At 39.9% G+C, this 16,508-nt stretch overlaps 1 protein-coding gene across 8 annotated transcripts in view; it reads left to right on the forward strand.

The window, feature by feature from the left end:
- The window catches only part of SCEL (sciellin), a 98,437-nt gene that overhangs the window by 5,419 nt on the left and 76,510 nt on the right, over positions 1-16,508 (forward strand). For all 8 annotated transcript variants that reach the window (XM_019742553.2, XM_019742557.2, XM_019742559.2 and 5 more), the window contains exons 2-4: positions 9,110-9,171; positions 9,904-10,021; positions 12,796-12,855. In XM_019742553.2, the coding sequence (XP_019598112.2) occupies positions 9,129-9,171; positions 9,904-10,021; positions 12,796-12,855 (221 nt within the window). In that variant the 5' untranslated portion in view covers positions 9,110-9,128. The remainder of the gene's footprint in view (positions 1-9,109; positions 9,172-9,903; positions 10,022-12,795; positions 12,856-16,508) is intronic.

The raw sequence follows: 16,508 nt of genomic DNA on the forward strand, positions 1-16,508 counted from the left end.
TTGTGCAATTCCAATCAAAGTTCCAACAGAATATTTCTTTTGAACCAGAGAAAATAATTTTAATTTAATTTTAATTATCTGAAATAATTTTAATTATCTGAAAGAGATGAATGAGAGAAAATAGCTAATAAAATTTCTACAAAGGAAATTAATGAGGGATGCTTACACTATATTAAAATGCATTATTAAAAAAGAATAATTTAAAAAGTTTGTTTCTATTGCAAGAAACTAAAGATAGATTTCTGGAATAGAACAGAGAGATATAAATCACATGCTAGGATATATTAGAATTTAATATGTGACAAACAAAGAATCATATATCAATGGGAAAGCGGTTCACTCCACCATTATCAAGGTGAACCCATATGGACTAGAGTTTCCATGTAACAATAAAATATTTTTTAATAATTAGAAGAAAATGTGTAAATATTTATCTCATTTGTCCAACAAACACTACTTTATAACTGATTATGTGCCAGATACTGTAATAGGTTTTAGAAATACAACTGTGGAGAAGAGGGTCTTGATTACTGCCCTCAAAATTTACAGTGTGTGTGTGTGTGTGTGTGTGTGTGTGTGTGTGTGTGCATGCGCACGCAATGTTGGGGTGGGAAAAGAATATTCAGCCACACAAACAGGCAGTCCATATGATAATGTTTATAGAGAGGCACTCTTTGCTATTTGGACTCTTAGGGCCCTCAACTCAGCTTGGGGAGGTGGGGGTAAGGCAGGTTGGGGATGGTGCCATTGTATGCTTCCGGAAAGATATATAATGTATGACTTCAAATAGAAATCTTTCCTAAAAAAGAAATTAAGAGGTGAAGGGAGCTCAGAAATATGAATGCTTTAGGCCCAGGGCATAGAGTGAGCACAATAGCCTAAAGGTGATAAAAGGATGGAGCCTTCAAAGAACTGGAATGACTCACTGCAGCTGAATAAAGCTAGAGTTTGAGTGAGAATGGGTAGTGGGAAGAAATGAGGCTGGAGCGTGTGGACTTGTAAACCATATTAACAATTTGGATTTTATCCTGGTAGATATAGAGCACCATTGAAGAGTTTTAAGCAAGGCAGTGACTACTTTGGCACCAGTGAGAATGGATTAGAAGAAAGTAAATCTAGAGCTGGGAAGCTGTTAAAATAGTAAGATCATGGTAATTTGAATTGGTATCTTGGAAATAAAAAGAAATACAAGCAAGAGATAGACAGAAGTAGAGTTGTAGGATTTGATGATTCCTTGGATTTTGAGGTCAATAAGAAGTTTTCTGGACGGGCTACAGGGATTTTTAATGAATGGAAGAGTTCATAAGGGGAAAGACAGAGAATGCTAAATTGAAAGCTGCTAATCAAAAAAATAACTCAAGTAGAAGCTAAACAAAAAACTAGAAAAGCATAAATAAATACTTCTGATACATAAAAAAAGAAAGCAATAAGAAATTCACAGTAATAATCAATGGATAATTTGTAAAATAAGAAATAACCAATAAAATTAGAAAATATGTAATTGAAGCAAAAAATGATAACACTTTTACCTATGAAATTATTAAAGAGATTAATAAATGATCACTCTAGTGCTGGCAACTATATGGACACATATGCTGCTGGTGATTATAAAATGACATAAGGTTTATGGAAATAAATTTGACAGTAGGGGATCAAGAACATTTTAGAAGTTATACCCATTGGCAAGTAATTTCACTTTTAAGGATCCATGCAAAGAAAATAATCAGAGATGTGTTCAATGATTTCGTATGGTTTTGTTGCAAAGGACAGAGGGATTACATTATATTAATAGATACCTAGACCCATAAGTTGAAATATTCTCTAGTTGCAGATGAAATAATAATTTAATTATTTTTAAGTGGCATTGAAAAATGTGTGTCAGTCGGATTTAATAGGTAAAGTAAAACCCTGAAAGAAAATAACAGTGATGGATGAAGGTACCTGATTTTTGTTTCCTTTGTGCTTTCATGTGTTTTCCACATTCTCTGTAATGAATATGTATTACTAATATAATGAGAAAGATTATATATAAAATTGAGATAAAGAATGGCCACATGACAGAGCTGTTGTGAATATGAAATATGATAAGGTAGTTAAGGTAACTCACTGGTTTTGGCTTGTAGTTTGTGGTCAAAATTTGGGTTTTCACTCATTTAACAAGTATTTTCAGCTAGAACTGGAACTAGCCTGTGATAGATCATTTTTGTTACATAGCCTTTTTATTCATGAATATTAGACCAATGTCTTCTGTAAAATGAAATAGATAACGGCCCCAGAGAGTAGGACACTCGTGTTAAAACCTGATGTTATTCTTCAGAAAAGAGAGATGGTAGAAACAAGGGTGGGTGAGGGACTTATGTTAAAAACAAGAACCAACAGTAAGAAAAATTTTACAGTTGGTGGTTATCAGACTCAGAAAATTGGTAGCGTATAGACCTCTGGCTATCTAAAAGATTTCATTTGTGCTGTATTCTGAACAGTTTCACCATCAATAAGCAAGTTTCCCAATGCTAAACTCAGACTGGGAGGCCATGTGCCTAAAGAAATAGCCGATTTGCAACCTTAGTAGCAGGCTAAATGAGTCTTTGCCTGATAATTTTTGTATTTCCTTCTACACTGCATATTCAGACTAAACACAGACCACTAATTTAAATGGACTAGTTGACATTTATAATTCATGAAACCCTGTTTATTTTCTCCTTACATAGTATTTCATGTTCTTTTAAGTAACAATCAGTTTGATGGTTTGTTTTATTTATCTTTCAGAAGATAATGCTTCCGTTTTATTGGTTTATAATTATCAGGGCCCACTTATTCTTCTATTGAAAATGATTTAACAGAATTCTTCCTTTTCAAATTGCTAGGGAGTTTTCCCTATTACCAATGAATCAAATGACTGAGTTGGAATGAAACAGAACGATGGTACTTAGAAATAAGTCCAGTTGGCTGAATTGAAGTTACTAAGGTGTCATTAGTCGGATGTTGAGTAGATTTTGAAACTCAGGATAACCTAAGTCCCTGAAATAAGTAATTTATTTAAAAAACATTATAAAAATAAGATTTTCCTGCATGTATTTTTTGATGCTACAAATTTGAAAGGTTTGTAGTCTCTAATACATGCAACAAAAGGCTATTTTTAACAACGGCATAATTCACAGAGACATATACTGTTGATCCATTTCTAATCACAAGAAATATCTATGTATAAAAATATTGCTTTATGTCCTGGGCAAGATGAAAAAACAGTTCCATTGTAGTAAAATCTCTGTGGAGTTAGAGGTTGATGAAATAGGAGCTTGCACTTTAGCCGTTTTAGATTGGAGTTCCTAGAAATGGTTCTGGGGCCACCCAGTGGTTCTGGGGCTATCCATGTCAGTGAGCAGATGGTTACCGTGACAGGGCCAATGGGTTCTAAGGGGGGGAAAAATAGAGCAGATGGGGCTGAGGGAGGTTGTGCAGGAGATGTAGGAGAAACACACATAGATTTATTAAGAAACATTTTATTTTCCCACAGTTCTGGTCATTTTCATTAAAAAAATTTTATCACCTGAAAATAGAACACATTGTAGTTCCCTTTCTCATTTACCTTGTGTCAATGGACAGCATGGGGCTAGGAAAGAGTAGAAAATATTATCAAGCTCTCGAGTAGGGAGCTAGATCCAGGGAAGGAGTCTAGTCAGGAACAGTACTAGGTTACTACTCATGGCTTCAGCGTGGCCAGGGCGGGGTGAGGGTCAAGACTTACCTGCCCAGTGATGGTGGAGGAGTCATTCATTACTGCTGTTCCACTAGCTACTCTCCCATTATTTCCCATCCTGTGAAACGCCAAGGCATTTCCCTGAGTGTCTGTGTTGGCCATATCACGTGGTATTTTGAGCAACATATAGTATCATGTACTGAAAAGAGTCCCTGGTGCTGCGATCCTATAGACCTAATTATAGTTCCTCGTCCTGCCACTTACTGTGTGACTTTGCACAGATTATTTAATCTCTCTGAGTTTTTAATTCCTATAATTAAAGATAATAATACTCACCTAGAAAGAATTAAATAACATGCATAAGGCATGTGACACAATCTGAAGCACATAGTAGAGACTTTAATCTCATAGTAGAGATTAAAAAGTAATCCCTTTTGCTGAGAACATTAACAAATAAGCATATTGCAGGAATACTGTCTTACTAATAAAAGAATCACTAAAATCTTATATTTTGTAGGCCATCATGGCCTTTTAAACCTTCTAATTGCTCCACAATAGCTTCATAAATGGTAGAAAGAACATTAGGCTTGAGTAACTGAAATATGGAAAAACAATCTCCTGAACAAACTAGGAGATTTATTTTTCTCTTGCAAGGAGAAGTCCAGAGATACATTAATCTAGGGCTATTGTGGCAGCTCTATGATACTGTCAAGGAACGAGTCTGCTCCTAACTTTGTGCTCTGCCATTCTGAATGTGTGACTTTAGTCCGTGTGGTTCGTCCATGGCCCCGAGATGGCTGCTCCTACCTTCCGTGTGGCATCCCTGTTTCATAGAAAGGGAAGGGTGAAGTGCAAAAGGACACGGGACTTTCATGGCGGAGGCAAAAACATAAGTCCAGGGTATCCCAGAGAAATCAAGTGGGTTTAGAAACTATTTAGTTGGAAACCATTTCTAGAAAATATATCAAAGACCCTAGGATGGAGGTAGTGAGGTGTTATATGATATCCAAGGCTAATGATTGGCAAAGAGAAAGATGTTAAGGGCCATGAGCCTATTTAGATGTGTTATCTCATTTGATTCTATTTAACGAGGCCTTCTGGAGAATGCCTAGCTACCAATGGCATAAAAATATCAGGCCCTCTAGCAGGATGTTGGATCTGATTAGAGCCAGCCCCAAATCTAAGGTAAATGGGAGATACCTGCTTTTCTCTATACAACTCTCTGCAAGAAGGGCTGACAATCTGGAGTCCCAGCATGAAAGAAAAAATGAAGAGCTTTGAGCTAGAAAGCCTCAGGTTGAGTCCCAGCTTTGCCACTCATCAGCTACTCAAGATGACTCTGTTTCTGCATCTGTAAAATAGGGGTTCTATCACTCTTAAAACGTTGTGGAAACAAAATGAGATAAATTATAAATTACTATAAAATCATTTGAAGTATTACTATTGTCTGGACTCTCCTTGTTACTCAGCAGAGCCAAAAGAAAGGAGAATTGAGGTGAGGATACCAAGGAAAATCTGAAAAACGACATCCATACAGAATCATACAGATGTCATCTTTTAAGCCTGGCTTCTTTCATTTAGCGTGTTTCAAGCTTCGTCCATGTTGTAATATGTATCAGTACTTCATTCCTTTTTATTGCTTAGTAATATTCCCTTGTATGGATATACCATTGTTATGAATCCATTCATTCTGATAGACATTTGGGTTGTTTTTATTTTTTGGTTATTTTGAAAAATGTTGCTATGATCATTCATGTACAGGTGTTTTCTGTGGACATATGCCAAAGGCCTCTCAGAGAAGACAGCCCTGTGAGGGTTTATCTGCTACAATGATTCCTTGAGAGGCTGCCCTGGTTCTCCTGCTGCCGGGCACTGGGGGCAGAGGTCATGGGACTTCCAAAGATTGAAATGTCAAGAGTCAGGCAGAGCCCTGCTGTCTGCTTTCCCTCTCTCACTGGAAGGCCAGGGCACCAGTCTAGTCTTGCAAGGACTCATGCTGAGCATTATTTCTGGTCGCTAGGGAAGCAATTGGCTTTGGTTTAGAAGTCAGGTTCTGCTTTTTATCACCTTTGGCATGCTGCTTACTCTCCCTGAGCTTCAGGTGTCTTATCTGGGAGGTAAAGGTAATAATAGCTGCCTCCCAGAGTTTATTTGAGGATGAGCAACAATGCCAGTGAGGTAACCTGTTTAGAACAGGTGCTCAACTAATGGATATTTATGCTATTGGCAATTGCCCTGTGCAGTAGGACAATCGAAGGCAGAAGGGCCCAGGCCAGAGACAGTGTGGCACACCGCTCTTGGAATGACTTAGCTATTTTAGAAAAGTTTAAATCACTTTGCCCATCAGTACTCTATTAGTTTCTTAGGGCTGCCATGACTAAATACCACAGACTGGGTGGCTTACCAGAAATTTGTAGTCTTACAGCTGTGGAGGCTAGCAGTCCAAGGTCGAATTGTTGCCAGGTTTGGATTCTCCTGAGACCCTCTTCTTGGCTTGCAGATGGCCACTTTCTCTCTGTGGCCTTGTATCGCTCTTTCTCTATGCACATATAGTGGGTGTCTCTTTGTGTATTCAAATTCCTCCTTTTATAAGGACACCAGTCACATTGGATTAGGGCCCACCCTAACAACCTCATTTAACTTAATCGCTCCTTAAAGATCCTATCTCCAAACAGTCACATCCCGAGGTACTGAGGTTAGGGCTTCAACATATGAATCTGGGGAGGGAGGGAAACACACGATTCAGCCCAGAACAAGACCCTCAGGAGCTTGTACTGTGCCCCAGACACTGGGAATACAGAAAAGAAAGACTTAGGCTGTACCCACAGGAAACTCAATCTTTTGGGAGAGACAGACAATAAGCAGATGATTATAAAATGCTTTTTCTCCATTCACCCTGCCCCACGTCTCACAACTGAATTTGCAGGCACTGCAAATGCAATAATAAATAGACGTTCAGCAGGTTGACCACCTCAGAATCCCAGTTCAATCAGCTGTGAACTTTCTAGGTCTTCACCGGCTTAGAGGAAAAGAATTTATTAGAGCCCATTTTTAGAAACAGGAAATAGATTAGCCAAGAACTCAGAGAAGCAGGGCCAGATGGAGGCAAAATGAACAAGTAATTGAGATTGAAGTTCGCCTTTAAGAGGCTTCTTTACCTCCCTTCCTGCCAAAGTTTCAGGAACTGCCAAACACAGCCAGCCAAGGGCTACCCAGATTCCCAGCTTGCCCAGCGGCCCAAATTCAAGGCTGCTCCCTTCCCTCCCCACACCTAACCACACCTCCCCTATGTCTTTGCTCTTTGCTTTCCAAAGTGACAGAGCCATGAAGTTAAGAATTACTGAGCATCAACTGTGTGTTGGGCAATAATTAGACACTTTACATATGTCATCTAATTTGATCTTCAAAACAGTTCAATTTCATCTCCATTCACAGATGAAGGAGCTGAGCTATAACATATCCAAGGTGATACAGTCAGTAAAGAGCATGCGTTCAATGCAAACCTTTCTAACTTCTGAAAACCTTTAGATTCCCGGCTCTCTCGGTGGAGTGAAGAGCTGCTGCTCTCTGTGAAGATAAAGCCTTGATCGATGGCTCTGGTTGTTAGTCTTAGGTTGGATTCCTTAGAAGCAGGGCCTGCGGGGGTCTCTGACTTACTGAGGGTGTGATCTCAGAAGAAAGGAGAAAGGGCAGCAGGAAGGGGAGTCGGAAAGGAGCTGAGCAGGATGTGCTCTCTGCTGATCTAGCTTCAGCTTGACACCCTGGTGATCTCTGACATACAAATCACCTGCCTACCTTGAGGCAAGAGATTGACTCTTTTTTCCTGAGTCTGTCAGTCACTGGCTATGGATTGTGCAGCTAAGGCAGTTCCCCTGCGGAGGGGCAGGCTGAGCCCATGGCCCCCGAGCACCAGACTGGTGAGGGGGGCCTGTTCTAGGCCCCCACTTTCCCACTGACTCTATGGCCGTTTCACTCTGAAAGAAGACTCCCGAGGAAACAATGCCTTGCTCCAAAGGCATGTGTCTTTACCACTTCAGGTCCTATGACAAGGTATTATAGGAAACATTTTGGCATCAGAAGGTGGGAGATGGGGCCGTTTAGAGACCCTCAGTTATGCCTATGAACTGCTGTCTGATAACATTACCTTGAGTCCAGATAACATTTATAGTTTAACAAAGTGATTTTTGTGTACATTATTTATTGGCTCCTCACAACCACCTCACGGAGCCAAAGGCCGTTTTTATAATCCCCGTTTTACAGTGAGAGTAAGTGGTTCTATTACAGAACTTGGATGTGATCAAACTGGGCCTAGAACTTACTTCCGATGTGAGCTCTAAGACATGCCATACACTGTCTGGGTAGATGAACTCTTCAAAAACAAAAAACACCCCACCTGGGGTGACCAGGCATAACTGCTGGCCCAAGAATTTTCCAGTTTTAAAACTGAAAGTCTCGCACTCAGGGAAACCCAGAGCTGGGGCTGACTTATCCATTAAGCAGAAAAGGACCACAATACCTGTAGGAGCCCATGAAAGGGTTCTAATTTTAATTCCTTTTACCAGCAGAAAAAAAAAAATGAATATAACAATAACAAATATATAATAGTGAAACTAGCCTGGTTATTATTCATCTTTATGCTAACACAGTCATAAGTATAATGTGTGTGTGTGTGTGTGTGTGTGTGTGTGTGTCTAAGGATGACGCCTACAAAAGCAAAAGTGCACAGGATTCAAGGAGGCATCATGGAGCCCTGGAAACCCAGTCATTTCCGGGGACTGTGGGTCGCCTTAACCCCTCAACAGGTTAAACATAGTGGTTGATCATGGCTAAGAAACTGTGGACTTTCCCATGCAGAGGTTACCTAACATCATCAGTGTTTCCCGGATCTGTGATTCCCATGTTTCCGGCTGCGTCCCTTCTAATCACACATTAGTTGCCTGAGTTCCCTTCGGCTTCCCCGGAGAAGGAGCCGATGCGTCCTTCTGAGGCCACTGCACATTGTAGGGTCAGTTCCATGTCTCTGTCTCCTTACTGACCTGAACAGACACTTATCTTACTCATCTCTTTGTCTCCAACTCCTGGCTCAGTGTCAGGCATATCATAGGTAATCAGTGCATATTGACTGATTGAATAACTGGATTAACTAGTGGCCTGATTCAGCCAATTAATTGCTTGTTCTATAATATTGGGGACACTAAACGCTTCAGGCCTTAAGTTTCTTGATTTGTAAAATGAACACATTGGGATAGATGAACTCTCGGGTTCTTGGGGGCACTTTATGGCATGTATTCATTATATAAGGTCCTGTGCCTTTGTCAATGTCATTGAAAAATGGGTCTCATTAGCAATTGAAGAATCACTTGTAGAGTCTTAGTCATTGTTGTGTTTTTCTCACCCCTATTTTCCTTTCAGATCTGTACTGGAAGGCAGCATGTCTAATTTAACCTTAAGAAAAACGTCTCCCACAGGAAATGGTAACGTAGATGATACTTCTTTTACTCAGAAAACTTAAAAATCTGGGGAAAATAACTTACAGTTCCTAATTATTTTATATAGATATTGAATGCATAGAAGCAACAGTCTAATTTAATTAGCACTGCTAAGTTTAGACTTAAGAAAAATGTAAGAGTGCAACAGCTTTTACTCATGTAATTGCAATTCAAAAATTTTTAACTAAAATCCGTAAAAATGTCCTATGTGTGTGTGTGTGTGAGAGAGAGAGAGAGAGAGAGAGAGAGAGAGAGAGAGAGAGAGAGAGACCTTCTGTTTTTCTGGCTCCTGTGAGATCAAAGAATGAAATTACTTATAATCAAAAGCACCAGGACTTGTTGGCTATTATTTCCTAAGTGCTTTTAAAACAGTCCAACAGTCCATGTGTGCTTCTGAGGCATTTTTCTTTTTGAGTAAAATGGCCACCCACTAAACCCTGGCTTGGTTTATCCCAGGCCCTGGTGCCAGATGGGGCCTCATGAGCTGCATGGGCAGTTTCAGTTGGCACCTGAGCAGTTTAATATGTTATCTTTGATGATGGGTGTGGGAGTTGTTCTTTCTTGCTGGCACATCCTACGTTAAAGCAGTGCTAGACTTGCCAGTCTAGAAGACTGATGCTGGCCAATCAGATGTGCCTCTCGAGATTTCTAGGTTAACAAACCCACACTCAACTCCACGCAATGACGTCTCCCAATTTTTCATTTTTCTGTTGATAGATATGAAGAGTACTACGCAGGGGACCACACAGAGACAACAGGCTTTTCTTGAGTTGAACAAAAGAAGGACTTTCTTACAGGATAACAGCTGGATAAAGAACTGTTCTGCAGAAGAAAGGTAAGAGAGTATGGAGTGGGTGGATGAGTAGAGAGAGAGAGAGCCATTCTCGGTTTGGGAAGCTAATGGACTGAAAAGAAAATACTTTCCTTCTAAAACATTTTGTTGCCTGGCCTAATTTTTTAAACATAAATTGGTAACATCAGATTTTCAAGGACATTACTACCTGGGGGTAAAGGAATACCTACCTTGTGCAATTGTACTTTACATATCAAGCATTACTCAATCTCACAACAATTGCACAGGGTAGGTATCCCATCCTGATTTTACAGACGAGGACTCTGAGGCTCGGGACATTTAAGTAACTTGTCCAATGGAACGCTGCTGTTAAGTGGTGGAGTTGAGATTTTAACATGACCCATTGTCTTTCCCTTACACCCTGTTTTCAATCAGGAGCACCTTTACGCTCAGGGGATGTTTGGCAAGGTAGGGAGAGACATTTTTAGTTGTCAAAAAACAGGGAGTACTCCTACCATCTGGTGGGTAGAGGCCAGTCGTGCTGCCACACATCCTACAAAGTGCTGACACTTCCCAGAACTAAAGACTATCAAATCCGTAATGTCAGTAGCACTGGAGTTCAGAAACCCTGTATTACATGGTACTTACTCTCAATTTACTACTAAACTGTCTATGCATGGTTATTTGAGGAGTACACGAGGTCTGACCATTAAGTTCGCGAACTTGTTGCAATGATGTTGCTAACTTTTTTGACATCAGAGGGATTATTCATTATTAATTTGTACCAATTGGACAAACCGCTAACCAAGTTTACTATTTGGAAGTGCTGAAAAGTTTGCGTGAAAAAGACGATCTGAACTTTCCGCTAACAATTCATGGCTCTTGTATCATGGCAATGTACCAGCTCACACAGCACTGTCTGTGAGGGAGTCTTTAGCCAGTAAACAAATAACTGTATTGGAACACCCTCCCTACTCACCTGATCTGGCCCCCAATGGCTTTTTTCTTTACCCGAAGATAAAGGAAATGTTGAAAGGAAGACATTGGATGACATTCAGGACATCAAGGGTAATATGACAGCTCTGATGGCCATTCTAGAAAAGAGTTCCAAAATTGCTTTGAAAGGTGGGCTAGGTACTGGCATCAGTGCATAGCTTCCCAAGGGAAGTACTTCGAAGGTGACCATAATGATATTTACCAGTGAGGTTTGTAGCACTTTTTCTAGGGTGAGTTCGTGAACTTAATTGTCCAACCTCATATTTGTAACTGTTAAATAAAAATGTCTATTGATTTCTTATTATTTTATGGGACTGTAGGGGTGTTCAGAGACTCACACTAACTTTTAGAGTTAACACTCTTGGACAACAACCATTTCCTTCTATAAAGCAACATTTATTGTTTCTGTCAGAGCCTAATATGGCATTTTTATTTTTTCATAGTGGTAGAGTGATATGAAATGTAGATCATAAATTTTGGGTTGCAAATATTTGCACAGATGGGTGAGGATAGAGATGTCTAAGGCAAATTGCACTTGGCAGGAATGATGGTTTTCTGCAGGCATGTCTCCTTAGAAAGACCCAGGGAAGCCAGTTTTGATGGCATGGCAGCTGCAGAATGAAGGGGAAATTGGCTCTGATGCTTCCCCCACTCCCAGTGGCTCAGTTCTGGGCTATGTATTATGATTCTTCTTAAGGTAAAAACACAATTGGTGTTTGCTACTCTCTCATGAGTTTAGGGAAGGGATACCAAGAGAGACGGAAAAGTTCTCTTGGGATTTTTGAGGGTGTATATTTGCTGCAATTGTTCCAGTTTCACTGTTCTTCTTTCTTTTTAATTATCTATTACAGTTCTTTTATAGCTTTATTATAAATGGTTTCAGAGTGTTGAGTAACGTTAGTAGAGCAGAATCAGGAGAAATGTAGTACTTCAGGTTTGGTTGGGTTGACATGGAAAAGGTTCAGGTACTTACTCTCTGCCTTGGCGTAAGGCCACAGGCTGTACTACATGTTTTGACATTTCCTAAAATTGCCTGTGCTTTCAGGTCTGCTGTACAAAATAAGAGGGACATGGCTTTGGGATTTTATGTTTGAAGGTCTTTTACAGTGTTGCCCAATAAGAAAAGCAATGGTTTGAAATAAGAAGATCTAGGTCCTACACTCACCTCTGTCACTTGCTAATCTTTTGCCCTTAGGAAAGCCACACAATCCCTGATCAATTTACTCATTTGTAATTGGATATGACAGTGTCTTCCCTGCCTAATTCATAGGGTTATTTTAAAGACCGAACAAAGCAAACTCTGTATTCTCATGGTTCAAAAATGAGCTAAGTCTCCTGTGAATGATCAATTTCCATAACCACAAGTATTGGTAATTATTTTCCTACTTTTTGTCAAGGAAAACTATCAAGTCCATAAAATGAAAATGTCCAGACATAATGGGCTTAATTCAATGTAGAACATTTTTGTAGAAAACGTCTGCATTCCTACAGAAAAGAACTCCTCTAATGTATACGAAGTAGAGGGCTTCCTGTTCTCACACATGGAAGAAACAAAACAAAACCACAAACACTTATTCTATTATTGAATCACATGGAAATCTCATTGGGCAAATTAGAATAATGATCGTCTGTACTGACAAGCTTGTTTTTTTACCACGCTCTTTCCAGTAGTGACTGGTTAAAATAAATAATTGTGTTTTTATTTCTGAAGTAAACTGGGTTAACCATGCCAAAAATTGTGAGCTCTTTCTCTTTTATTTAGTGCTTACTAAATACTGTGGTAACCTTTCATGTGACTTAATTTTGTTCTTTCTCTGCAGAGATGAAAATTATGGTAGGGTGGTGCTCAGCCGACATAACTCCCATGATGCATTAGACAGGTGGGTGTTTCAGACAAATTACATCATTAGCAGAAACACAAAGAGGGTAGTTTTTGAAAAGACTTGTTCAAGACAGGCTGGATGTTTGTGGCTACCCTCAGGCTTTTGCTGATGTGCTGGGCACGTGAATGAGACTCTGTGATGTTATCATTAGGTGTTTCCACAGGGCAAACTGTGCTTCTGCCGCTCCACGTCTTCCAGAACTACAGCTCGTAGGCATAGAACCCCCAATCCTCTACCCCCGCCCCCCACTGGGAAAGGGAAAGAGTTCCCACAGAAACATGACCAGATAAAATATCTCTGAACCTTAAGGAAAGGAATCTGAAAATACAGACATATAAGCTCCAGAGTTCACTTGCTTTCTGGGAGAGTACACTTTTTAGAAACTTCTAGAAGACCAATACGTGATACTCAGTAACAACTATACTGACAAAGACAGGAAATTTCCTAATGACAAAGTAGGATAATTTAGGCAAAGCCAGTAATCCCAATGATGGAAATAATCGAAGATTGATCAAATAAATAGATAATAGTCTTGCCAAAACCACATTTGCACTCACACACACGCCAACAACCACACCCATCAGAAGCACCCAATTATTTATCAGACACAAGTTTTATCTGGTCCAGTAGTCTGTGTGTCACCAAGGGGTACTTAGTAAGGGAGCGTGATTGTCTTTTATGGTATGGTCTTTAAAAAGTGAAGTAGTCGCCTTGAATGTCCCTATCCTGGAAACTTTTAATTTGGGAATTTTTCTAAATCCTTTTAAACCTGTTCATAGTTTTAACCTGTTCTAAGGGTACTGGGCTTGAAGCCCTTGTACAAAGCACCTGCTGGGTTTCCTGGTTCCCGGCCTTAGTTCATCTGACTGACTGACTGACTGTGATTTGGCAGATTCTACCTGTACCTTCTCCTTTGTCTTCCTGATTCGGAAGATCACAGCTTTGTCCTCAGTTGCCCTCATTATCACCAAACAAAGGGAGCCTGATCATTTGAATCCAGCCACCATGGAAATCGCTCCCTCCATGTTATTTGTCTTGCTGTGGAACTATTAAAGAACAAACATAATGTGTTTCCCCAGAAATAAGACCTAGCTGGAAAATAAGCCCTAGCGTGATTTTTCAGGATGACATCCCCTGAACATAAGCCCTAATGCATCTTTTGGAGCAAAACTTAATATAAGACCCGGCCTTATTTTCGGGGAAACACAGTACTTGTTTTGAAGTGTGACTGGGAATACTAAGCTTCGTGTTCTCAGTGTGTTTTAGGATAACAAAAAATTAATGCCTTCTGCGCTTATTTTATATATATGAAACTATATTGGTTTCCTGAACCTTTCCAGCTGGTGGACAGCATTTCGGCTAAAACAGCACACTGAGCTTTTATTGTCAATAACAAAAATCTTTAAGTCTGAGACATTTTCCATTTGACCTACAACCAGTGTCTCAAACTACATTTTCCTAAAAGGGTAGGTTATATTTTTTCCTTGCACTTGCTAATGTGGATGCCCACTTGATGCTTTTCTGCCTTTTGCAGAGGCTGTAGCCACTTTGGTGTTCACGCAACACCACTTTGGAGCACCTACTATGTGCTGACATTGTGACAGATGGTGGGAATACAAAGATATATAAGACACCACCTTTGACCTTAAGGAACTCTCTTGGCAAAAGATGGATCCATAAACTAAAATACTAAATAAAATTGACCATGGGAAGTGCTCGTGTAGAACTGTGTGAGCGTGTTGTGGGAATAGAGAGGAAGAAGAGACTAACTCTGCATGAATACACTGGAGATCTCACTGAGGAACTAGTTATTCGTGGTGGTGCGGCTGCTTGAAGGAGGAGGAGGAAAGGGTTCCAAGCAGGAAAGGGTGGCTGGTGGGCACGTGGCACAGAAGGAAGTGTTTCCGGCAGGAGTGACAATGTGTGCAAAGAGCTCCTCATGAGCAGAGACTGAAAATAAAGGAAAAGGAAAGCGAACAATATGTTCTCGTCACCTTAGATAACAAGTTTCATAGTATCGCAAACCAGGGAATTTCAGTGTGTATTTCTCTGCCAAATCACTAAAGCATGTCAAATAAGCCTGACAGCACAAATCATACCTGCAGAGAGGCCTGCTGTGAGCCAGATGCTGTTGTAAGTTCTGGAAACAAAACAAAATCCCTGCTCTCATGGGACTTGCATCTTAGTTGAAGGTGAAGGACGAAGAGATAGACTAAAAAGCAATGAACACAGTATAATATATTGTGTTGTGGTAAGTGGCTGGAAGAATAAAGCCAGCTATGAGATGTAGTGTGATCATGTCTGAGAAGGGGCTGTTGCATGGAAGGGGGTCAGAGAGCCCCGCAGCACTGATTTATATTCATGCCTTACACACGATGGTGAACCATATACCATGATTTCACTCTCAGCATCCTTAAAAACTTGAGGAATTGCATTGGTCATTTTTCTTTACTTTTTGTCTGGCCTGAACTGACACTGTTCCCTCTACCACTGTTTGAAAATGTCTCCATCAATTTATTCTCCCAGGACCAGATCTCACTTCACCTGACCCATACAGTCTCCTCTGATCTCTATCTCTGGAAATAAGCTTTCTTAACTTAGCACTTCCTTGCACCTTACTTGGTCCACTTTTCTGACAGTGACCATTTCGAATGTGCACATCTCATTTGTCCCTCTAGCTCTGTGTGTGTTGGGTCCACAGTTATTTCATTTTTTGTTTTCTCGTAGTCATCAGTCCAGAGCATTGTGCATTATCTCCAAATATTTGCTTAATAAAAATATGCGACAGCAAGTTAAAATTAAATCTTAAATATACTGTTTTAGTACTTTTCTCTGATTTAATACCTTTGATCTGTCAGCTTCAAATGATGTGTTCATAAGCGAACACAGTAGATCGTGGTATCATTCTCTGAAGAGCTTGTTTTCCTTGTATTACAGGGTTGTATGTATGTATTGCAGGGTTATAAAGGCATTAAACGGGACTCTTTTTTCTGATTGATCACTCTGATCAAGATATTTCCACTGCTTTGATGATCATAATTCCTACTGTTGAGCCTTCTAGCCTCTCTTCCCTTATATTCTTTTCTACCCTTTCCATTTATTTTTCTGTTTATCTGTTTTTCTCAACTCTCTCTGCCTTCTGTCTCTCCTCTCCCTACTTCTCCCATCTCTTCTTCCTTCTCCTCTCCTTCCAACATCTATCTGTTCTTTCTTCTCCCATTTTCTTCGTTCCATTTATTTCCAGCTTTTCCTGTTTCTCTCCTTCCCTTCGTCCCTCTCCCTGGCTCCCCTCTGCCAGCAACTTCTCCTCTTTCAACCCTGTCCACGGTGCTGAACTTTAAATAAAGCAGTTTGTAGTTAGCCTGTTGTGCTGGCTTACGATGCTGCTAAAACTCTGTCCATGAAACAGCTGATTTTAAGGGGTCAAGTTCCTATTATGTAAAAATCAACAATACTGACAGGAGTACATATTAGTTTTTAGCCATCTTGCATGTTGAGTTGTTTCTTTTATGTATCCATATCCCCAAATTGAGTATGTTACATTCTAGCTAGAAATAATTGGACTTAGAAAAGAATTCCTTTATTAGCAGAAGGACTTGAATTTGCCATAATTTGTTCTATCCAAGTCAAAACCTTGGACTATTTAGATA

Source organism: Rhinolophus sinicus, linkage group LG04 (assembly GCF_036562045.2).
Source record: "Rhinolophus sinicus isolate RSC01 linkage group LG04, ASM3656204v1, whole genome shotgun sequence".
NCBI lineage: Eukaryota > Metazoa > Chordata > Mammalia > Chiroptera > Rhinolophidae > Rhinolophus > Rhinolophus sinicus.